Source organism: Anastrepha ludens, chromosome 2 (assembly GCF_028408465.1).
Source record: "Anastrepha ludens isolate Willacy chromosome 2, idAnaLude1.1, whole genome shotgun sequence".
NCBI classification, from domain to species: Eukaryota; Metazoa; Arthropoda; class Insecta; order Diptera; family Tephritidae; genus Anastrepha; species Anastrepha ludens.
The window spans coordinates 184,070,236-184,096,227 of NC_071498.1; the positions used below are offsets into that span (position 1 = coordinate 184,070,236).

The 25,992-nt window shown below is 35.9% G+C and overlaps 2 protein-coding genes across 2 annotated transcripts; one reads left to right on the top strand and one right to left on the bottom strand.

Annotated features, from left to right (window-relative positions):
- Positions 1-5,367: 5,367 nt before the first annotated feature.
- On the bottom strand, positions 5,368-6,005 carry LOC128860939 (uncharacterized). Its single transcript, XM_054098746.1, has 2 exons — positions 5,694-6,005; positions 5,368-5,617 (listed from the first exon to the last, which is right to left on the bottom strand). The coding sequence occupies exons 1-2, from the start codon at positions 5,966-5,968 to the stop codon at positions 5,479-5,481; spliced, it is 414 nt and encodes a 137-aa protein (XP_053954721.1). The 5' UTR covers positions 5,969-6,005; the 3' UTR covers positions 5,368-5,478.
- Positions 6,006-7,967: 1,962 nt separating this feature from the next.
- LOC128856091 (uncharacterized) lies at positions 7,968-25,938 on the top strand. The gene is made up of 7 exons (XM_054091468.1): positions 7,968-8,796; positions 22,110-22,484; positions 22,596-23,336; positions 23,675-23,804; positions 25,283-25,468; positions 25,598-25,736; positions 25,808-25,938. Exons 2-7 carry the CDS (start codon positions 22,240-22,242, stop codon positions 25,936-25,938), a joined length of 1,572 nt encoding a protein of 523 aa, XP_053947443.1. The 5' UTR covers positions 7,968-8,796; positions 22,110-22,239.
- The last annotated feature ends 54 nt before the right edge of the window (positions 25,939-25,992 follow it).

A 25,992-nucleotide genomic window follows, 5' to 3' on the forward strand; every position in this document is an offset into this window, starting at 1 on the left:
CGTCACTGCATATTTGTGCGTATTTATGAAATTCTTACCGTTGCATTATTCGCCAATTGAAATAATTTCCTCGAAAGAGAAAACAATTTTCCAATGCATTGCCGTAGTAATGAGGGAAAAAGTTGTCATAGAAAATGCACTGCGAACAAACAAAGTTGCTGAGATGTGCGAAAGATATGTCTGTATGTATGTGCCTATGTGGGTAATTAAAAATGCGCATTCACCAAAATGAGTGTGGATATTAAGACCAATGCCAACGGTTGCACTCGGGCTCACCGCATTTGCATTGTATTGACATTTATTTTTATTTATTTCTTTATGATCCTAAGCCGTCAAAACTGCACATTAGTGTTTGAATATGTACTCATGTGCATTAGGGTAGCCTTTTTTCAAATTCAAAAATTGTTCTTGGTAAATGCGTGCTCATTTGATTCACAATAAGGAGTGAGGCAGAAAAGCCGAAGTTCAAACAGCTGAATGAATTGAAAGTAGAATCTTAAACCAATGTTTTTACAACTTTTTATTTATAACTGCCTCGAACATCTTTTATTGGAGATTTGTCCGAGCTCCTGCTCAAATTCGGCAGAAATACCTCGGCGGTTTGCCATTGCTAGGTGAGGGGCGCTCTCTATTAGAGAAGACCATTTCCACCATTTGGTGTCTCATACCAAAAGTGTGACCATACCAAAAACTTTATTATTATTACTGTTAAGATGCGAAGCTGCGGAGTATTCAAAAGTGAGCATGATTTCCTTTCCGTATGTTCACCCTAATGAACAGCCGTATGTACTCAAACATGCATGTAAATGTAGCTCTATACATATATAGCAAATGATCATGCGGACGATTTTTATTATCAATTTTCACATTAAATTTAAGTATTAATACCCATTGCCGTATTTAATTGATCCAAAGCGGACTATTTCTGTTAGGTACGTACAAGTAGACAGTTGTGCTTTTTCATGCTTTTTTTTTTTGAGAAAGTTAAACCTCTGAAGAAGTTATCTACTCAAATTAGTCGAAATGTATGAGTTATAAAAATATTGAAAATATCCATAAAAGGTCTTATAAGTGAAAATCGTTATTGTTTATTGGGACAAGTGGTGCCCACCCACTCATTTTTACTCATTCATTGTAGCTTAACACGTCCGCTGCTATGTCACCCTTCGGTGTGGCACAAAAATACCTATTTCACCTAGCAAGCATCTAATGATAATTGAAGTTTTTTTAGTTTAACTACTGGAATGAATTTACTTGTTTATTTCCTTTCTATATAATTTTTAATTGTTAAAATTTTCTCGATCGAAACGAGGCAGTAATCAGTCCTCCAAATCGGTAACAAATGCAAAGAGACGTCATAAATCAATTTAACTCCTTCAGTTTGGTGAGGTTTATAGCTTGGAAATTCCGTCAAATTTTCGAAACGCAGCTATAAGCCGCATTACTTCTAATAATACATTTAGAGCATTACATCATTAGGAAAATGGCACTACAATTATAAGCAACCTTGATTCGTTAACAGTCAATTTAACATATTATATAAATATGTATGTATATATGTTTGTGTGAGTGTAAGCAATGATATGCAAATTTAAAGAAAAATTGGAGCGCTAAGTTGAAATTTCATTTTGAAGGCTCTTACCGAGTTGAATTCAAATCATCTCTTTATTGAAGGTTACCCCGCCGTGTGTAAACTATTGTTTTTGGCTGTGTGTGTATGTGTGATCAAACTTTGTTGGTAGCGGATGCGTGTCAAATAACTAGAAGAGCGATTAACAAACGTCAATAATAAGCAGTGAACTTTAAGGCTTAATTATCTGCAGAAAATGTTTGCTATTGTGAGTGTGTGTGTGTGAGTTCGCACTTATCAAGAGGTTAATAGTAAGTGGAACTTGACTTGGTGGCAATACCATATTGTTATCACATCTGTGCAATCTTTTTAAATTTGCACATTGGTTGTGTGCTTTCGTGCTTACCCGAGTCGTAGAAAATCAAATTAACCACAGTCCGCGACTGTGAAGAAGCAACTAATAAATTAATATTTTTAATTAACAAAAATAATGAAACTCCATATTCAAAACAAATTTCTCTACTTTTAGTATTTCTTTAATTTTTCTGCATCCAACTAGGTTTTAAGCATCAACTTTTGCACATAATTTCTCAATTTCATCAAATAATTGTACAGCCATAAATCTTAAATAACAGAGAAGGCAGCAAGCAATGGGAAACCGCCGAGTGTATTTCTACTATAAAAAGACCATCAACTCTTCGGAGTCGGCATAAAACGGTAGGTCTCTCCATTTGTAGAAAAACATATAGACACACACCATTAATTGAAGGAAGAGTTCTTATAGTACCTAAAAAGGATGCACGTGTCGTCAAGTATAATATATATTTAGTATAATATTTGTACAAATATTAAGTAATTTCAAATATATTAAGTAATTTCCTTTGTTTATTTTCCCTCTACATGAAGCACAAATTAGCAAAAGCAGCTTTCCGTGATCAAGCCCATGTAATGTTATGTAAGGTGATGAATTCTTACTTCAACATTTCCTTCAATATTTCATTTACTATGCTATGCCTACTCGTTTCAAGGCATAAACTCAAGCCAATCACCACTTATCTTTTCAATATCAGACGAGTGTAGTAATACATGCATATGTATTTCTGGCCGATATCCATGGGCGATTATCCCACAGGCTTTCCGGCGGAAATCCAAATAATAGAAATCTGAGGCAGAGAATGGCAGCGAAGAGGCATAACTTCGAAGCGCGTCTGCATTTTATCAGGCAGTCAACCAGCATTGTGTGCATTTCAGTCTCACAAATTAATATCGAAACTTCTTGAGGAATGCTTCACTCTCCTCATTAGCGTGGGTGGAAAGGAAACCATTTTGTCAGACCGGGTACCAAGGCATGAAGGTTATGAGGGCATGTTCCAAACCCCTTTCATGGACCCCTGAATACTAAACGGGATATTGTAGTCTTCGTTCTTTCAGCAAACTACACAAGAGGGAAGTGCCTGTTGTTTTTTCGCACTGGATTATGAGCTCCAAAATACATTATCTGTGAATCCGCAGCTCTCCAAATATGAAGATTTATGCACTTGGAGGGTGCGACTTAATACAATAAAACAAAAGGTCTGAGGAGGTACTCAAATTCGTCAGAAGTCTCCAATTTTCAGATTGCGATCAAGTCCAATAGACCGCAGCAGAGTTCGCTGTGAGTTATGGGCTGAAGACGATAATAATAATAATAATAAAGTAAACTATGACATGAGACTTAATTCGGCTGTCGATGTTTCAACTTATACTCTTTGACAAGATACATACGTATTTATGTATTTACTCTACTCATATGTTTAAAGAAAACTGCATACTTCGGCTAGAACACCTGCGCATACAAATTAACTGCAATATCTAGCATCAGGCTTCGAACATTATTATTTGGAATTTCGCTCTGCACATAATTGGATGTATCGAAAAAAATTTGGCCGCACACCCCTGAGTCTGAACTATTTTTGCAATTATAAATGCCGGAGATACGAAGAAAAATCAACACAGGTGATTCCTAAGTTTGGTAAAAAACGGGATGTATGGCGATCATTTATTTTATTTCTTATTCGGTGTTTATGCCGCGCAAACCTGCGAGAGTATTTCTGCCATGAAGAAGCTCCTCACAAAAAATATCTGCCGATCGGAGGCGGCATAAAACTGTGAGTCAATCCAGTTGTGGAACAACATCAAGGTACACACCACAGACAGGAGGAGGAGCTCGACCAAACACTTAATAAAAGGATGTAAGCGCCATTTGTATATGTTATATGAGCAAATTGGCTTATTCATGCCTAATTAAGAAAAAACTCGAACAAAATGCACAAGACCGCGTACGAAAAAAATTCTCAAAAATCAGTGTGGATTTAGACCTACTTGAAACGTTCACTTTATTATACCAAAATGTGATTAATGATCTATAAAACTGGATACCTGAAATTGTTAAAAAAATTCTCAGTAAAAAGTTTGAAATTTCGATGAAAATTTGCTGAGTTTTTACAAATTTTATACAAAGTCGAAACTTTGCTTTGTATGGTTCTGGTTTTAGTATGAACTATATTTTTATAAAGAAACTAGCATCACCCAGTGGGCTTCGCACCACCATACATAAAATGTTTTTTTATATCGCAAGAAATTTTTCATATTAAGTTGTCTGTATAGAACTCGTAAAATGTTTAAACAGTTTAATTAGTTGTTTTTTTTTTCATTCAACATACTTCTTAAAGATGTCACAATAGCCTTTTCTGTACTTTTTAAAATTTGATTGTGGTGGTCACCTATATACAGGTAAGGTGAAAGAGCCGATAAAAACTTGTAATTAAACTTTGATTCTTTAATTTCCATTTCAATTTTTTACGCTAAATAAATTATGCTAAAATAAATAAAGTTAAAAATGTTTTTCCAAGGGCTCCTGGAGCATTCAATTTTTTATTGATGCTTTCCATTTCAATTCAACCGGGCTATTCGGGTCATGTTCTTCGATTTCGATGTAACTTAAATATGTTGCTCTCTGGCCGAAATAATGAGACACGTATTTTTTTGTTCGCCCGAAAAAAATTTTTTTCAAGAGTTATCGGCAATTTTGTTTTTCGCCCCTAACTCGATTTTTTTTAATTATATAAGAAAAAATTTTTTTTAAATGCCCATAACTTAGTCAAAAATGAACCGATTTTAATAATTTTGGATTCAAAATGATCGTCATTACTTACACGAGTGATTTCATGTAGAAATAGTTGCAAAAAAGTAGTTGAAAATTTTTTATTTTGCAAAAAACAAAAAGTGCGAAACAGGGTGTTTACTCAAAAATTCATTACTCAAAAACAACTCATTTTAGCTACTAGGCATGCAGCTCAATTAAAGTTTGAGATGTTTTTTTGATTTGGGAAAAGTTATAAAAAAAAAAAATACACTTTTTGAAATATTGAATTTTGAAAAAATTTAAATTTTTTTTCTTTTTTGCTAAATAAAAAATTTTTCTACTACTTTTTTGCAATTGTTTCTACATGAAGTCGCTCGTGTAAGTAATTACAATCATTTTGAACCCAGAATTATTAAAATCGGTTCATTTTTGACTAAGTTATGGGCATTTAAAAAAAATTTTTTCTTATATAATTAAAAAAAATCGAGTTAGGGGCGAAAAACAAAATTGCCGATAACTCTTGAAAAAAATTTTTTTCGGGCGAACAAAAAAATACGTGTCTCATTATTTTGACCAGAGAGCAACATATTTAAGTTACATCGAAATCGAAGAACATGACCCGAATAGCCCGGTTGAATTGAAATGGAAAGCATCTATTATATTTTCGTCCAAAATGACTTGCAATTCGATAAAAGCATCATTGATTATTGCGTCACGCAAATGTATGTATTCCTCTGATCTCAATCGGGCTCGACTCTGACGGATGAAATTGAATAGCTCACTTTCAATTTTGGCGTACATATCGACGATATATTGATGCGAAAGTTGATTGCATCGCAAAATAAAATTGTTTTCTTGAGGGCGAATCATCAATCGATACGAATAAAAATTCATCGCACTGACGGTTTTCGTTGATTTTTGACCTGCAATGCAAAAATTAATTAGCGTATGAAAATTATTTAAAAATCATATTTCAACAAAAATAAAATGTGTATGTACCAGTTGTTGGATTTATCATTGGTATGTTGGTATGATAGGGGACGACCTCTCCAAAACAAAATGGGGTATTGCAATGCATCATAACAGCGATGGAGTTCTGAAATACGTTGTAATTGCTCATTTCTACGATACAAAACAATATCTCGTGACCGAAACTGTTCACCAACCACAACAATGGCTACTTCATCAATCGTTGCTACATTGAATCGTCTGGCGTGCTCCCCAATTGGTGTTTTATCGGCTTTTATTATGATTTTGTGGCCATCGGTGGGCATCAGATCGAGTGCCACTTTGAACAATTTCACCAATTCATTGTGTTAATGGAACATTATTTGCAATTCATTCACGATTGATCTTCTCGTATTCGTCGAAATTGCACAGCGCTGATCTAATTCACGATTCTCATCACCAATAAAATATATTTGCAAAAACTGAATTCCAACGACAGCAAATTAATATTAACATAAACACTTACAACCACAACAGTACAACAGAAACGCTCATAAGCATAAAATGTCATAACTCAGGAACGGCTGCACCGATTTCAATCAAACTTCACATAAACCACCTCCTCAAAGATAGAAAAGAACTCTAAAATTTGTGTGTCAATCGGTTCGGCGGCTCTTGAGTTATAAGATTACCAAGGAAATGTAACTTCTTTTTATATATATAGATTATTTATATTACAAAATTGTTAGAACATAATCACTTATTTCTCTGCATTACTGAACTACAAAACTACTTGACTACTTTTCAAATATTCTCTCTAAGCACAGGGTGAGCCAAATAAGACCTCTTAATGACTAAAGACTACTGCCTAGCAGTATGCGCAGTTGCTCCATCTTGTTGAAACCACAAATTAGGATACTGCTCCGCCATTGGCCGCAAAAAGTTTTCAATCAATTTTCTGTAAGAAGCTCCTGAAATCGATTCCGGCGTTTCATCCTCATTTTCGAAGAAATATGGACCGATAACTCTAGTGGCCATAACATCGCACTAAACAGTACATTTAGATGGGTGCAACTGATGTTGGTGTGTTGCTCTTGGATTTTCAGAGCCCCACGCGCTTCATGCGCTTCATCCGACATCAAATCATTGTTTAAAAAATCAATTTGTGTGGCTAATTGTGTTAGAATAGAAAAACTCGATAATTTTAACGCGTTGTGTTGTGCTGTAGGTTTCCATAATAAATTGCCAACAATTCAATTATTACCTACAAAAAGAGAAAAATAAATATGTCAAAAATAAAAAAGGTATTTGTGCCTAACATTAGGAGGTCTTATTTGGCCAACCCTGTATTTCTACTGTATATTGTCATTTGAAAATATTATGTTCACAGAGTTGAATTTGCTTAACCGAGACGGCTGGGTTTTAATCTTTATTTATTTTATATTTATTAGTCAAAACTTACCAATATGAATTGTACACTTCATTTTGACGCTGATTGAAGTACTTATACATATTTTCCTGTGGTTCCTAGGCGAAGCATAGAACCCCAGTAGAAAAACTCAAAAAAGTATCATAATATACTTTGTGGTAATAAAAGAGATCATACCGTAAAGTATTCTTCAAAAATAATGGTTCATGTCCTTTTGCCTTTCCAAGACTTTGTAGAAGCAATGCAGTTAGTTGTAAATGGATGAGTAATACAGCAGGCGAAATTCGCTTAAAAGATAAACCGCAAAAACAGGGTATCTGAGGTGTTTAAAAAATCCTCGTAAAAAAATGCACAACCCTTTTGTAAAAACCACAAATGAGTTAATAAAGTCGTAGCTTCCAAATTGGCGGGAAATTTGAATTGAAGTTATGGAGGCAGCATAGGTCCAGGCTCTTTGTTTCATGACATCGGAAATTAACACTCGACCTTTTTCTTACAAATACTGATCGCCATTGCAAATCCATGAGAGATTTAAAAGCAAAGGTTCCGATTAAAATGTATAGATCTCTGTTAGCATTTTAATTGTCGGCAAAACCAAAAAACAGCAAAAGAAAAATTTAAATGTGCTCAGAACGCATTAGGTCTTAAGCGCAAAGCAAGAAAAGTCTAGCAGTCGCCTTCAAAAAGCAGATGGTTTTTATGAGCAGATTTTTGATGTTCCATCTCTGCAGTTGAATTCTGGATCCTCTGTCATGCCTAACAAACAAACAAGCGAACAAATATTTTAATGCTTTTTTATCTCATTTGTTTGTTCATTTTGTTTGGGCGCTGAGTTAGTTGGAATGCTCGCAAGCTGAACAAGCAACGCAAACAAAAAACTCTGCATGGCAAGTGCCACCGTACAGCCAGCCACCTAACTGCTCACTGCCTCCGCCCCTGCAACTAGTCCGGCACTTGCTATTTGAGTGCGCACCTTCCTTTCTGCGTTACGTTCGTTGTCACTGCCTTTTACTGTTGCTCTGCCTGGCTGTAGCACTGACACTGACACATCTACCCGAGTAATTCTTCCACATTGCCGCTTTGACGCTTAAGAAAGTTTTACATGCCGTGTCTTTGGTACAATGTCTTTGGTCATGGCATTCAGTCTTCGCTGATATTTTACCGCCAACGGTTGCATTTGCAGTGAAAGCGCGCTCGGCAACATTTGAAAGAAAATAATTTAGATTTTATTTGAATTTTGGTGTGAATGTTATTTTACTTTTGATTTTGTAGTATTCAGTGAATGTAACACGTTCTTTCGATTAAAATGGTAACTGTATTGAAAAATATATTTACGTGCGTGTATTGAATCAGTAAAACGAAGTGCGTGCTTTATTGTGAGCAAAGAAGTTTTAAACAATTTTGCATTCGAACGGTCAAATTACATTTTGCATGTTGTTTCAGGCGTTAAACTAACTAAAAAGGCTAAAATAATTCTAAACTCTGAGACAATTTTTAAATAAAACAAGGTCAACATTTCACATTAAATGAGTGTTTGTACAAACTTCGTTATTCAATTTGATTTTAAAGTTTTGATTAATTAACTGCGCTTTGCGTACCCATACATAATTTGTTACACACATACGAATTATTGAAACGGTTGAATGCAGTACTTGCAATAAAGTTTATGCTAAAAAAATTAGTTTGAATTTCATTAGAAGTCACTTATCGCTACTCGAAGGCTGGGTAAGTAAAAAGTATTAAATTTTGATGAATAAGGGAATACTGGCGGAAAATTTTTAGATAACCTCACATGATACGCTATGTGCCTGGTTAAGAGGAGGTCCAGCAATATGTGTTTTAAATAGGAACACCTACAGGTTTATTACCAAAGAAGGTACATATTTGAGGAGTTCCATAACCAAACCCGAGAAATTTGTTGGGTTAAATAGGGAAATGTTATCAAAACAGGGTTGATATACCAATTATTTCTTAATATGGTTGGCAAAAAAGTCTTGCGGTATTTTTATTGAATTTTCAATTGTTCATAAAATTGGTTGTAATAATGCGATTTAAGTCAAACTAATGCCAACTTCATAATGCCCCTCTTATAGAAGCTCGCTTCCCTATTGTCAAAAAACTCGGAGAGCCAATTTTCACAGGACTCTCTTGAATACAACTTCCGACTACCAAGCTCGTTCGCCATGGACAGAAATAGGTGGTAATCACTTGGTGCGAGATCCGGACTATACGGTGGATGCAAAAGAACCTCCCATCCGAGCTCCCGGAGCTTCTGGCGCGTCACCAAAGATTTGTGTGGCCTGGCGTTGTCCTGATGGAAGACAATTCGGCCTCTGTTGATCAAAGATGGCCTCTTCTGCATGAGTGCTGCATTCAAGCGGTCCAGTTGTTGGCAGTACAGGTCCGAATTGAGCGTTTGGCCATAGGAGAGCAGGTAATAGTGGATGATTCCCTGCCAATCCCACCAAACACACAGAAGAACCTTCCTGGCCGTCAATCCAGGCTTGGCCACCGTCTGGGCAGCTTCACCGCTTTTCGACCACGACCGTTTGCGCTTCACGTTGTCGTAAGTGACCCACTTTTCATCGCCAGTCACCATCCGCTTCAAAAACGGGTCGATTTTTTTGCGATTCAGAAGCGATTCGCATGCATCCATACGGGCAAAAATGTTGTTTTGCGTCAAGTCGTGTGGCACCCATACATCGAGCTTCTTTTTGAATCCAAGCTTCTTCAAATGGTTTATAACGGTTTGATGACTCATGCCCAGCTCTTGGCCGATGCTACGGCTGCTACTATGCCGGTCTCTTTCGATCAATTCAGCGATTTTATCGCAATTTTTGACGACAGGCCTTCCGGACCGTGGCGCATCTTCGATCACCTCTGCACCAGAACGAAAACGTTGAAACCATCGTTGTGCGGTGGAAATGGAAACTGTATCGGGTCCATAAACTGCACAAATTTTATTGGCAGCATGAGATGCATTTTTGCCTTTATCGTAGTACTGTAAAATATACCGTATTTTCTCTTTATTTTGCTCCATATTTGCGACGCTATAACTCACGAACGAATAAAAGCAAACAACAATTAATCAAACACGTGTTAGCACGTGAAAAGAGCTTTCCAAAAAGCTCTAGCGTGAACCGATGCGCCGAATACAACTAGACCTACGTGCTTGCAAAGACAAGCTTGCGGAAATACCGCAAGACTTTTTTGCCAACATTTATTAATTGATTGCAAAGTTTTAAAGGTATAAAAAAAACTCTTCGACCTGAATGATGATAGTGGAGAATCCACAAAACCCTCTCAGATTTCTGATTAGACTGATTTAATTACATTAAAAAAACGCTTTCACGGTTCACTCAAAATGTATCTGTTTGCATTAAAAGACTGTCCTGCCGGAGCGATAAATATATGAACTGCATATACATACATTGATTTTGACAATGAAGTTTGACTGAATAGTTTAAGTAAATATGGATGCAAGGAGTGGGAATTATTCACTTGTTAATAAGCAATATTAGGCTTTGCATACCTAAGTGACGAAAAGGTCTTGATGCTAGGAACATTCCACCCTTATATTCAAAATATTTATATGGATGCATTGGGGTATATTTTTTTTTTTTTTTTGTTTATCCAGAATTATATTTACATACAGTTAACTATAAATTGCAATACGCTTATAGCTATGGATACTCGCCCTCATTCTAGACTGAGAGATGGTCAATTTCTGTATCCTCTTCTCCTACTTCTTTTTTTGTGTTGCCTAGTGATTTATAAAATGTGCACAGCCCTCTAGGATGTGTTTGATGCTTTGAGCTGAGGTATTGCAGTATTTACAGATATTCACTTGTCTTGTGCTAGTCTTGTGTATCCGAGGTGTAGCCTAATTATTTTTGTTATTTCCCTTCTAGTTATGTCGGTTTTATGCGCAAATGTGCGTTCATTGATTGCTTGCTTCAAATTGCTTGGGTTGTTTCTTCGAATGTGGAGTATTGCTGATTTTTAAATTTGTTTGCTATGTGATATGAGATATGAAAAATATCTGTGCGTAGGAGGTTTAGAGACACAGTTAGGGGGCGGTTTTGAGTTCCTTTTATTAAGCAGTTTCCAACGTAGGCCCTATAATAATTGTTATTGTTTATGTTTTTTGCAATTTCCAATGAGGCTAAGGAATCGGAACAAATTGCAATTTTTCCAGGTATTTGGCGAACATATTGCACTAATTCAAGCAAAATGTGTACTGTTATAAAGCTACAACGCTGAACCCTCTTTGGTTTGCGCTTTTTGAACCATAGGTGAAGATTTGTTTGAATTTGTTTCTATAAGTTTGTTGGTTAATTCTTAGAAGAGCTTTTGAAATATTTTTGTAGGGATGTCGTGTTTTTTCCACTGGTGGAGTGAAGTATCTACGGATTGAAAGGTAGTTGCCGGATAGGGTGTAATTAAGCATTACAAAAATCATCCTATTTCCATTTTCTCTTGGATATTTGATTTTATTTTTTGATTATTTGATTATTGATGTACTTAAATACATAAGAATGGTATTGATTTAATTCAAAATAAATGTCCGGTAAATGTATACATATATTCGAATGTACGTACATATGTGTGTATGCATATTTAATTGATTTGAGTTCCCTGCAGGAAGCTGCAGTCATTGGTAAAATAAAAAAGGGGCACACATTTTACAACGCATAACGGTCAGTCAATTAAGAGCTACAAGAATCTGTGTTAATTTGAATGAAATTATGACAAATGACCGAAACGAAATCGCAAATTGTCTTTCGTTCGTGTTCTTAATTTTTATTTGGGTTGGTGTGCATAAGCCCGGCTTTTCATTTTCTCTCTTGCTTCTTCGGTCATCATTGTCTTCCGGTTGAAATTTCATAGCTTAACTTCAAAAACCAACAAAACTAAAATAATTACAATAATTAATAGTAGTAGCAATCATTGGGAGTCGGTTGTAACGTTGTTGTTGTTTTTGGTGCTGATCGTAAAAGTAGGTCTTTAAAGCATTGAATTTCTCTCCCTTTACTTCATCTAAGCTATAGTGCATTCTGTAGACCTGCCGACCTTCCGACCTTCCTCCATCTCTGAATTGTGTTATATGTGTGTATGCATGTAAGTTAGAGGTAGTAAAACAGTGAATTTTAGCGATCTACGCTCATGCATACACATTAACTCATTATGGGGACATGGTGAATTTCTGCCGATTTCATGGTGGAAGGCATTAATCGATAGCAGCGTCAACTCATCGTAGAAACGCAAAATGCCGTGTGCCATTGTAACCCACAGGTGGTAGTAATGCTTACAAATGGTAAATGTATGCAAGTGTAACGAATAACTGTGAATTGAGTGGCACTGATTGAGCCGCCCAATTAACAAAAAACGAATGAACAGTCAAATGATGTGCTAGAAAAAAGACCTTCTATTGATGTTTGTGTTAAAAATATGTTAGAAATTTGTCTATTATTCTTTATTTCTTTTGAATTTCAATTTAAATACTTTTGTTTGTGATATTTGTAGCGCACGCTTGCATGTTTTCCTACAGATAAGCACTAACCAATGTTTTAGGAGAAAACTTTTTTTGGGAGAATTGGCGTGAATTGCTTCTGTCTTCGCCTGCGGGTAAGTCGCCGCTATTTAAATAAAAAGTGCTATCAATTAGAAGCTTTCGGTTAGAAGTGAAGAGCGATCATACGGCCTTCGAATTTCTAGGAAAAATCTTTTATTACTACTCGAAGGTAATTCAAGGAGCCAATCAATTGCATCATTCCCCACTTCTGATATTGGATTTAGAATGTCACTTCCCATTGTGAATAAATAATCAGGCTAGAGAATTCGTTAATAATTGGTAATAATCCTTTCGCACTTATTTCCAATGTGTGTATTGCTTTTCACATTGGCTTCGCATTCCAGATGAAAAATTTCCATGTATCCCACATAATGTAGAAAATAACAGCATATCATTAAAAAATATATATGAAGGTATAATTGACTCCAAAATAACGGCGTTAGACTGAAGCTTTAATAGTTTTTTTATGCCTCAAATTTTGAATTTCACTTAGGAAAGTAACACCAGTCCACAAATATAATTAAATGAGCAACTACATTTCTGGTATTTTCTTCAAAATCATCATCATCGCTCGCTCGCTCGTGCGCAAATTTCCCTGTAAACATTTTCACACTTTATTATTCACAGTATAATTTGTTTCAAGTCTTGCTGGCCAAGTCATATTAAGTGTATGTGGGCTTCGCTTTTAGAAATTTTCAAAATATAATTAAGCTGGAGCACAACGCGGAAGGTTCTTGCACCTCAGAATGCATACATATGTACATATGCACACAAGTTGAGTTAAATGTATGCATACAACCATTGCCCTAATGCGTATAAATCTTTGTTTGCCTGTGGCTTGTAATTAAAGCAGGGTAAATATCTTTATGAACGCAAACAAAGAATGAGAAGTAAATAAAATAAAACTTGCAAACACAGACACATGCACTCACTACATATATTTCTAAGAACTTACAATACAAAAAAACTTTGAAGGCAGCCTGAGCGGTTTACTGCGCGATCAAGTCATGCTCGAATGCGGTTTTGTAAGGGACCGCTTCTTTTGCCACACAATGACTAAAAGTGGAAATTAAAGTGGCATCTCAGAAGTCGCGTTAGATCATATTTAGACAGTGTTACGATTACAAATAGTTTATGTTTTGGGATTCATTCGGTAGCTGTTTTAAAGTCTCAGTACTCGTTCGTCAAAGTACAGTTGTAAAGTTAAAGTCTATGTGCTTTATTTTAATTGCGCCATTAAGCGGCCGCTATACTTACGTACACACATACATTATAATCACCCAACTCTACTAAATATATGAAGTAACTACAGTCAACGCGAAAAGTCTAATGAGAAAATCAAAACGCGAGTGCAGAATTGTTTGTCCATTTTACTGCTGTCCACTGCTCGCCCACATTTCCGTTACAACAAACAAAAGCATCTGGAATATATTTATGTAGTTACATATATTACAATACATACAAATACAATAAAAGTAAATAAAAGTGGCTACAAAATTATTTTGGCGGATATCTGCAGAACACAGGTGCCTCGCAAACACACATACATATGCACATACTTAAACGGTGATGAAGAAAAGTAGCAAAACGCAACGAAAAAGAAATGTCATTATCATAAAAGTCGCGTTTGTTCTAATTGTACTGTTGAGTACTACAGTAGCTACAAATAATTACGTAGCCGATATAAATTTGTTATAGCCAGAGCTCTCTAATCTGATAGGAAATAACAAGTTTTAGATTCTAGTTGGGTCCGACCTATCAACTTCGATTTGAGTGTCAATTATAATGGTAAAAACCTAGTTTATGTATAAAAAAATACTTCCATAAAATACACCTCGTTGCATAATTATAATCGTGCAACCATCTTACTTATATACAGGGTCCGGCACTTTAAGTGTAACCATTTAAAAAGGCCATAAATTTAGTTTGGAAAATTACTTTTATTCAATTCAATAATCAAATAATACAAAATTAAGAATCAATTTACCTTTGCCCGATATGACCACCTTTTCCATTGGATTCGCGTCTGGTGAATTTGAGAGCAATTGTGCCACCGAAATGTTTGTCTGCCCATGGCTTTCCCGATAATATTTCGCATTTACCTTGACGCCAGGCTCGATGAAACGATATTTTCAGTTCTTTCGCCATTTGATTGGCACATCATCGGGGACATCGCTCAAGTCGCTTGATGACCACCTCCATGACATTTCGCGATGCTACCAGTATAATTGTAACGAGTAATTGTGAGATAAACAAAAACTTTATTTACTTTAAGGTGCTCGAGCTCACGACCAATCGCTATTTATGATTTTCCAGCAAAATATAACATTTTAGAGTTTAATTTCTATTTAGATTGCAGCAAATACCGTTGTTCTGGTTCTATATTACTTCCTACTTCATATTGTAAGCTTAGCGAGATTATCAGCTATGTGGATACGAGTATCATAACATAGCTATGTAAGTGTATGTGTAATGCATATGTATGCACCATTGAGTTGCGGACCTAAGTCAATTTCACTTAATAATGTGAGCTTCAATAAATACTTACATAATAATAAAAAAAGCTTAGCATTGCGTTGAGTTGCCATTAAAAGTGTAAAGCACTGCGCTTTTTCCGTCACGTTCATATGTGTGATATCCTTTTGGAATGACTTGTCATAGCAGAAATGTGCTCGGAGATTAAACACTGGCTGCCCCAGTGCAATTGCTAATGAAAAATGTGTTTGCATATTTTATGTCTTAAGTAGGGAATGAATTCACCATATCTGGATTACTAGCCATAATTCCACCTGCAAAAATTCGGGGCTATGTCAAGCCTTGTATGAATACCCTTTACTGCTGTAGCTGACAACAATACGTACCTCATAGTTGACCTTGCTTATGTTGCAAGGTGTTTTCCTGATTAAAGTCGTACCAATACAAACACAAGTATATGAAAGTATGTATATTAGACACTTGTGTGTGTGAAATTACGCAATTGCTTTTAATCTACTTTCATCGATGTACCACCTTTTCTTCAGTTTTTTTCAGGCCCCATTGGCTTAGTTGAATGCCGTTTGCCAGCATTTGTCAACAACACTCTTCAATATTATTGCATACATTCACTGCCATTAAAGTGCCTACATGAATATGTGTGGGTGTGTGTGTATGCTAGATTTGTAAAAGGCAACTTTAGAAAAGAACTGGTAGCACTTTTGTTCTCATACGTAGCCCCACTTTATCTTGATTAAACACAATGCCCTGACATAAAAGCGTAATGAAAATGATAGTTTAGTATCAGAACAATGCAAACCAAGTAACGCTTGCAGACAAGAGTGGCTCTCTGAAGTGTAATGCAATGCAGGCTGACTTTGTTGTTGGAGGCAATGCTTTGTAATTATGATTGTCAACAGTAACGCGAATGCAATCAGTATTTATTTGAGGGCAGGGGCTACTTCCTTATGTCTTGTGCACTTCTGATCCTTTTGTTTCGTGAGCTGTCTATCGAATTTGAAGTAGAGACCAATTCCTATCTAATTAAGTGGATACTATTTTTGTAAAGGGAAATTTACAACTATTTTTAAATAAGTTCAACATATTTTGGAAGCTAAGTAACTCGATGCAATTTATTTATTTATATATAATATATATATTATATTATATAGTTTTATGAATACAAATATTTACAATTACCTCTGAAGTTTAAAAAGAATTTAACTGAACTATTTTTGATTGCAAGTTAATTGAAAACTCAAATAATTTACCTACTTGATTGCATTCTATGCAAAAATTCAAACACGACCAAAATAATGTTCTTATATATAAGACCTTGGCCCAGAATATTGGGCGTCCCACTAAAATAACTAAAATAAAGTAACTTCAACTGTGGCTACCAAAGTGACCACTCCTTTTTGCAAATATGTTGCTTTGATTACAACAATACATTTTTTTATGGGAAAAGCCATGGCACATTTTGGTCTAAAAAGTCTAAAAAGTTGCTCTTTTAAAGGTATACTTAAAATATTTTGGATTTTGAATAATCTTTAATGCAAAACCATCAAGAGGATACAACTAATTTTTTTTATCTGAATGCCTAAAAAGTGAACTTTGTTACGACAAAAGAGTGAGAATCCAAGTTTTAAGTGAACAAGGGAAGTCTCAGGTTGAGATAGCCAATTTGGTGGTATGTTCGCGGTACGCAGTCTGGTGCGCTAGTCAGCTGTTTGCGGAGACAAAATCCCACTATAACAAATTAAAAAGTGGAAGAAAATGCCTCACTAACGAACGAGAGGTCCGAAAGCGTATACGCGTGTCGTAAAAAATCCTCTTCTGCTATTGCAGCCGCCCAGTTGGAAGAAATACTAAAATCCGCTAATGAGCAAAAAGAAGCCGTAGATTTCCGAAACAAATCGGGAAAAGCGTTTGGAATGGGCTCTTTGATACCAATATTTTTCCGAGGAAGATTGGTCGAATGTCCTGTGGTCTGATGAATCGAACTTCGTGGTAAGCTTAGTTTACTTTGTTTTTAAATATCAACACCCAAGAAGCTATCCTAGTCCAATTTCGAGAAAATAACCCAAAAGTGCCCAACTGGTATGCAGCATGCCGCAGAGGATTGGCTATGAGTACTTTTGGCCAAGGCTGTTTGTGTATAAATAATTGGATGTTTGTGGCAAAAGCTTTTAGGAAAAAGATTTTCTATAATTTTAGTGTTTCATGGATGGAGATTCGAACCTGTGCACTTCTTAATGGTAGTCACGCACTAATCATTCGGCTACAGCGGCCACCGAGGGCGCCAACTTTCTTGGCAAATGAAAGTAATTAAATTGAGAATATAGACAAATGGTTTTCATATACAAACAAACAAAAAAAACCAGACAAATATCAAGACCCCGTAGAGACATTGGTGCGGGTATGCCTTCAATTAATTTTTCATGCTTCTTTCGTTATACATATTTATTAAAGTTTGTTTTGAGAATTATAATATTATAAGTTGTTGCTCGTCAGCCGGAAACGGGTTAATAACACTGAAAACCGCCACAAGGAAGGAAAAAACTGCTGATATATGTAGCAGTAAAGTGATTATAATACCTACAATGGCGTGTACAAATATGAATGCATGTATGTGGGACACTATACGGGTATAAAGCTATTTCTGGTTCCATCTCACGAAGATACCTATATTACAAATATTCTTGCTTTTGCAGCTGCATTTCCATTTTTCCTTATCTTTTCAATGAATTCAACTACTTAGGTGGAGAATTTTTAAATTGAACCTGTTTTTGGTTTTGTTTTCCATAAAAATGTTGTCTTTTATTAAGTCGAATTTGGCCAATACCCGAAGGAAATTCGCGCTGACCGACTTGCATTCAAAAAAGCAGTGAAGTTATGTATGGAAAAATAACAGTCTTGGCGAAGAATAGATGAATGTTGAGATGTGCGTCTAAGAGCATTTTTTCCGTGTCGTACTTCAAGCAGTTTATGTTTTTGTTTTGTTTTGTCTTTTGCGTTCACAGGTAAAAATTGTGAAGTTCGCGGCCTAAGTCTTTCATTGTGCCCTATGAGTAGCTATGCACGTATTTATGTACATACCTGTATGTACTTGCATGTAAACGTTTGCGTACATCATAGTTGTTAATTACCTTTGAAGGTGTGCACATAGGAATATTTCTGCGTGTTTTTAAAGATGGCTTTATTGTTTTTGTACGCGAAGTAAAATCCATTGCCTTTTCCTCAACTTGAACCTTTAATTTGTCTTTGTCTTTATTGACGGCCATTTGTAACAAAAGACTACAGCAGTTGAAGGCAAATTGCTTAGTCAACTGCGTTGAATATTCAACGATGAATATGAAATGAATTTTAATTACAAAATGTGCTTGAAACAACTTCACGTAGGGGTAATCGCAAACATTTTCGGAACCTCTGTGAAAAGTGTTGCAAGAAGTAGGAAATGCATTCAACATGAAATTACATACACATGCATACATATATGTGCATAAATAACGCAGTTCCCATGGCATTTAAATTTCTTTGTTTGCAAAAAATAATAACATTCAGTTTGTATGTAGGAATAAGTGTTAAAACTATCTTTCCTTTATTTCCTATTGTTAAAAGTTTAATTTTCAAAATGTATTTTATTTGGTGAATCCAGTGGATTAGCTCCAAGATGAAGAATGCATAATGAGTGAATGAAATGCATTTGCAACGGTTACAATTTTCAAAATTAAACTTTTCCTTGGCATTCCCAGATGCATACATACACACACATACGCATCTTCTGGTTATAAATCAAAAATCTCCCATGCCTCGCTTCCTTATCTGTTGCGCCGAGAGTTGATATTATTGTTGACGACTCATAAACTTGCAACCATTCGTTTATTCAGGTGCGTAGACAAACCTATATTCATATACGTACGTACATATATATATGTATTTGTTGTTAGATACTTACGCGGTCGTGGCACGCAGGAGAAAGTCCGAATTATATTTACTTATGCTCTTTGCTGTGATGGCATACCAAATGTAAAATCTGCAGAGTACAAATATTTTTCTGTTACCCATGTCAAGCCTCTGAAAATATTTCCTTAACACTTTGATGAGTAGCCAACTCCTCCGCAATATCAGATGGAATTTTTTCTTCCACTTATAATTTCAAAGTTATGGGATATAAGGCGCCCGAAATATTATATTTATTATGTATGTATAGGTATGTGTAACAGTGTCTGTGTATAAACATATATCAGCAAACTATACATAACTAATCATAAACCAACCTCTCTCATGCCACATATCCCTTGTATGGCGATAGAGAAGATAACTTAAGGGGGTAGTATGGTTAATTCGGTGTAAAACAAGCATATTTTTCGAAATTTTTTTTGTCGACACAGTTGATTTATTCAAAATTTTAAAATTACTTCATTATAAAGTCATATTTAAAGAATATTGTGTGAAATTTTCATTGATTTTTATGAAGAAATGAGTTGGTGGCAGCGAATCTTCGCGGACGTCTCATAAAAAAGTTTTATTGCGGTGTCCCTCAGAACTCATTACTGGATCAACTAAAATCAAAAAACCAAATTGATTTCATCAGCTAATAAAGTTTCGCAGGTAACAACGTCGAATTTTTTTTTTTTTTTTTTTTTTAATTTTTTAAAGCGCTTTGAAGTCAAAACACCGATTTTTCATAAAAAAAACTTGAAAACTTTGTTGTTTTAAAATATGACAAAATTAAAAAAAAAAAAAACTCGACGTCATTACCTCGTGAATAAAGTAAAGAAACAAAAAAACCAAATTTGAAAAGAATCGGTGCAGTAGATATGAATCTACAGTGGACACCGACCGTAAAAAAGGCAAGTGTGAGAAAAACGCGTTTAAAGATTTGTGAAGATTTTTACAGCGTGAAATCCGGTTGGAGAGGTAGATACTTAATCCTTTGTGTCTTTGTCAATTTTACTCTAATGCACTTCAAACTTTCACACAATAATCTTAAGATGTTATAGAATAATTTAAAAAAAAAAAAAAAAAAATGAAAAAAAAAAGTACCATACTACCCCCTTAAGGGGGAAGTCTACTGTGACAAGGGGAAAAACAGGCTTACTTCCGGATTTTATTTCTAACAAAATATTGCTCGTACATAAAATCTATTTAAACTCTTATCTTTATTATATATTTAAGTTTTTGAAAAAAAAATTTTAAGTCAAAATATTTAAAATGGCCGCTGTGGCACTTCTGCAAGCGCAGGTCCGCTTTTCTTAGGTGCCTAAACGGTGTACATGAAATCTTACGTTTCGGTGATCTAAAACAAAAAAACAAAATATTGTTATCATATACATAGTATTGACTCTCGTCTGACGTAGGAGTATGTCGATAAAAAATTTTGGCGTTGAAAAAAAAATTCTTGAAATTTTTTTCTTTTTTTTTGCCTAAAATTGATGTTACTATTGTTTATAACAATTTAACAAATAACGATATCAAAAAAATCCTATGTCAGACGAGAGACACTATTACAGAGAATATATAATTAAATTTTTAAGCTGATTCATTTATCAGAACTCGAGATATCGTGTACACCGTATACAAAAACTTAGTTTCGAGAAAAATGCGTTTAAAGTTTCAGTATAGCAGGTACGCGCTTTGGAGCGCTTCGGGAAAACGTCGAAATTTCAACGAAGAAAAATTTAGCCAGCTGTAACACATATTGTACCTTATTTAAGAGGGTTCAAAGTATTTTTTAAGCTAATAAAAAAAAAATCGATTTTTTGAAAAATTCACAGTAGACTTCCCCCTTAACAGTCATAGGCAGTATTGGCAGCTCTGTGAATGGCATTTTCGCAGTGGATCAGAACCCCTTGAGCCATTTAGAAAATTTTAAAGCAGATGTAGTCTTGATTGTGAAAAAAAGTATCAAAAATAATGGGGTCCAGATGAGCTAGTGCAATTATTGATCAAATCATAAGCCCAAAAAAAAGAAAAAAGCGAGTAATCTATTTGTGAAAAATAATTCCGGCAGTATACTTTTCTTTGATTGCCTTCGTACATTTAGCGACACCCTGGAACTGAATAATGAAAACAAATATAAAAAAGCAAACAAGGAGTTGGAGAAATATGTCGTGAAAGTAAAAAAGCTTATTAAATAGAACTCGATTAAAAAATCAATAATGTTAAAGACTCAAAACAGTGGAGCAATTTAACTTCCAAAAGAAGAGACCATCGAAAAATCTCGGATTAGGTATTGGTGTTTCTGCTTTTAAGAACTACTTTGAGATTAAATAAAATTGAGATTCACAATGTGGACAAACCAATGACAAGAGAAGAAATTGAAAAATGTTAAAAAAAGCTAAGCCAAAAAACTCAACAGGAATTGACAGTTATATAAATACCTATAGTACGATTTTTTTTTTAATATACCGCAGGAGTTGCTAGACGAGTTAGCCGATGCGTTTACGCGCCCATACAACGCGGGTGAAACAGAGAAGTGTTTTCAGCCCGTCCGATATAATAATATTATATGTCCGATATTTAAGAAGGGAAATGAGGAAATGGTATCAAATTATCGATTGTGGCAAAACTGTGTAGCAAAAATATTGATGGGCGTCTTAGATGAAAGAATTGTTAGATGGGTGTAGGAAAATGAGACTCTAATGAATTTGAAGCCCAATTTATTTGAAATTTAGCGAAATAGGAAGGTGTGTTGTCTGTACACACGTTATGATGTAGTGAATGTGTTGAATGGAAAAACGATGAGTCTTGGAAAAAGTTAATTTCTTACGTCGCTGGTGCTTTAAAGTCCAGAGAGCTAATTATAAATGAATTTACGTGACGCGCTAAAAATATATCCATATTCCGGCCGACGTCCTTTAAGGCCAATGCTGCATATTCTTTATTTATTTGTTAAGCAATTTTATTTTTTATTCTGTAACCAAATATTGTGAACTCTAAAAGTAAATAAAGAAGTATTATATTATAACCCTTGGATATAATTTAGGTGAAAACATTTGCGCGTCTGCTCTTAAAATCCACTTACACACTCATCCAAACTTTACAAAATCTTAAACTCATCACACGTAAGAAAAAGGACATTACACGAGATTCACCATCAGTTGCTGAATGCGACAATGGGCGATAGTCGGGAACGTATACGAGGGCCACCGCGTGATGGACGTGAGTTCCTCACGAGTCCCAGGCAAGTGTTGCGTCGCTTGATGTTACTCTCCGAGGGACGACAGTACAGGGAGGCGGCGGGAGTTGTGGGTCGACTGGGGCCTTCCGTGTTGCGTTCAGTCATAGCAGAATTGCCTATCGACCTGCTTCTGGAGCATTTGCCACACAGTGCTTATCTACTGGAATCGTTTTTTACCAGGTACAGTAGGCGTTTTTAGAAATTGATTGGAGAAATTCTGAAATTTGTTCTTAATCGTTGTTTAAAAAATGTTTTTGTCTATTATCCATAATAATGATTTACTCAACTCAGATTAATCACCGTCAATCCCACACCAAAACCCGATGTGCCAATTGAATCAGTTGTTTGGCAGCTGGTGCGTCTCTTCTCCCATCCGCACGAATCAGGTATGCGGCAACGCTGCACCAAGCTCATACAAGCCATAGCGCAGTACGAACCGAATTTGCGTCAAACCCTACGTGAACAGCGAAAATCCTTAGACAATGCTGTCCAAGGCCTAGGCGTGCACGGTCTCACAACAGACTCCACCGGGCAGCTAATATCTTTGCATGTCGCACTCAAGACTGAGCTGCAAAGGCATGTGGACATATACAAAATGTCCATACATAAGCTGGAAGAACTTAGTATGAAAACAGCGCATCAAGATCCTGCGCATTCCTCACACCAGCGCTTACTCGCCATTAACTACGGTGATATACAACAAAGACTCATAGAGAACAAAACACTACTTACCATGGTGGACAAGCCGGCACTGAAGCAATTGGCCTGCCTCGTGGAGAACCTGAGTCAGCGTGTGGAAAACGACAAAGAGGTGTTAAAGTGTGTAGGCCAGGTGAAACGTTTGGATGGTCAGGCGTGCATAGAGAAACGGCCGGCGGCGGGGTTGTTGATGAATTTCGCGCGAGGTTGCGAAGCGGTCTTGCAGTTGATGGGAGCCGAAGCTGGGCCCACAAGTCCGACCGGCCCGGGTAGTGGCAGCAGCACTTGCAGCGACGGTTATCATTCGGATGACTCAGCGAATGAGGAGACGAGGTATGACAAAAATGAAAAGAAAAAACACATGCCATATAAGGAGTGAGAGTACTACCTTTTAGCTAATGCCACACTGCTCTACTTGGGCATGATAATGTACGAGTATGTGGGTAGAGAGTCAACTGTATGTTTACTTGAATTACAAAAAAAATATTCAAAACTTTGAATAAGCCACGCATTGTCATTTGGCATTGGCTTTAAAGTAATTGCATGACTAATTTAACTCGTAACTAACTGTACTTCAGAAAGTAGAACTTAAGTTAAAAACAATTGATTTAAATGTATTTAGTGGAAATATTACAAGAAATAACAAATTTCTGTTCGTCCTTCAATTGCAGCGAAATGGTAACTCAGTATCGTACCCTGTATATGGAGAACAGAGCGGACACGTTGGAAGCGTTGGACGGTCTGCCGCAGCTAAAAAATGTTCATAATTTGAAAACAAAAATCCTTTTCTCCATAATCGTGGTAAGTTTATACTGGAAAAGTGCTATTAAAAAAGATCTAAAACTATTCGCACAACGAAGCATTTTACCAAGCAATGCAGTAGCTTTGGGTTATGCATTAATTATATTGATATTTGACTTACTTCTTCATAAAATATTATGGAATGCGATAAACTCCGTACTAAATCCAAGGATTATTTCGTTTTTTGATTTGTAAAACAGAATTGGTTTTTTGCTATTTCCTTTCATTGCCCAAATATGTTTTGATTTCGCGATCGTGAGCAAATATGAAATATATAAGTGATGTATTGTAATAAAAGTAAAAACAGCATTACTCAAGCCACAGGTCGTTCTGTGGATGGACAACGTAGTGGTTTTTCCAATTTTAATGTATGGGTGCCTGGTTTGGCTTTTGGAAGGGCTGTCATATCACTAAACTAGCCTCTGCAGGGGCAGTTAATACCGTTTTTCTCTGAACTTCGGACAGATATATCTATCTACAAACTGGAGTTTAAGGGCCTTGCCAGAGAAATCATTCCAAGTGGGCAGGATTGGAACGAAGGGAACATCTGCCGAATGCCATAAGAAGCCTTATTTGAATTCGAACTTTCTTGGGAATAAATCATTTTGGAATAACACAGAGCAATAAAGAATTTCTAATCATTTGATTTGCTTTCCTATTTTAATTTCGATCCCCACGACAACAGTAACTGCTTGCATTAAACCACCGCCACATATTTATTTACGGAACGCGTTGCACAGTGTAAATATTATATATGTATCTATTTTTCTAATTATGCAATATAATATGTGTTTACCTACATATATTTAGAAATAAGAAACCATTTAAACTTTGCGTTCTGACCAACACATCTAAATCACGAAAGGATGCCTTTTTATAAACACTTTAGATTTCACAAACTGCTTACAATTGCATTTATTTGCGTCTACTTGAGAAAATATTGCACGCCTAAACAATGTTCACTGCTGATCATTTTTTGTAATAAAAATATTGTAACGATCAGTTAGTCGAAGAGCAATGATGTTGTCAAGTGCTTGCTCACGGGTATCCACTGACTGAAACGTGCCAGGGAACAATAACGGTCAATTACAAAAAATACAAAAAAAGTGCTTAATGATTGGGGCACTAGAAAGTGATTTCAAATGCCTCAAGAGAAATACTCATTTTCTAGCTTAATTGGATGACTTTGCAAAACAACAAAAAAAAGTGGTTTGATATTTGCATGGCCATATTTTCGCCCGAAGAAAATATTTTACGATAAATAATAATTACTTATCAGCACTTTGAGAGTGACGCCCAGGCAGTCTCTACAACTGTTATGGATCTATTTGTGATTATTGTGATTTGAATTAGGGCGGCTGAGTTTGCTGTTGTGCATGCCCATCTGACTTTTGCCGTTTATGCAATTCCATAATTATCGTATTCACTTTACTTATTTCACATTCAACTCTTTTCTGTTTTTGCCCATCTCCTTTCAGTTATCTTTTCGTCTGTGTCATGGAATGCGTGAAAGGAAAGTGATGGAGGTGCGCCGCACGTTGAATTGCCCCTTAGACGCGTCGAACGAGATCACACTCGCTTTGGATCGATCAGTGCGAACTTATTTGCACGAAACTGTAGAATTATTTCCTTTGGGAGAAATCGAACGTTCTGTGTTCAATCAGGTGCGTGGGACGCATTTAAAAGCGTTTTGCTTGATTTCATACATATTTAATTAAATTTATTATGCAGCAAATATATTGAATTTGGCTTCAGCATTCCCTTCTGACTTTCTATACTTTCTCCATTCACAGGTGCTTTCCACATTGCATGAATACCCCTGCCTGGAATCGTGCCCACCCCTCACACACTTTGTTAGCGCTTGCGTGCGCTTAACTTGGCACATGATCAATCAGAAGTCGCCATATTATCTCGACAGTGATTTCAATCTGGGTAAATTAATCAAAAAAGAATTATACCTTAAGTTAATTTCTTTGCAATTATTTCCTCGTACTCCACTTCAGGATTTCTGCGCCCAGAGAAACAGGAACGCCATCCCCAGTCCGATCGCCGTTCCGATCTTATCAAAGCATTCCTTTGGCCGGCGCTCATGCAGAACAATCGTTGTGTATTTAAAGCTATCGTAGCCACTTAGTCTACCCCTGAACTTCCGCATATACATACAAGCATTTTAAAGTAGTGCCTAAGT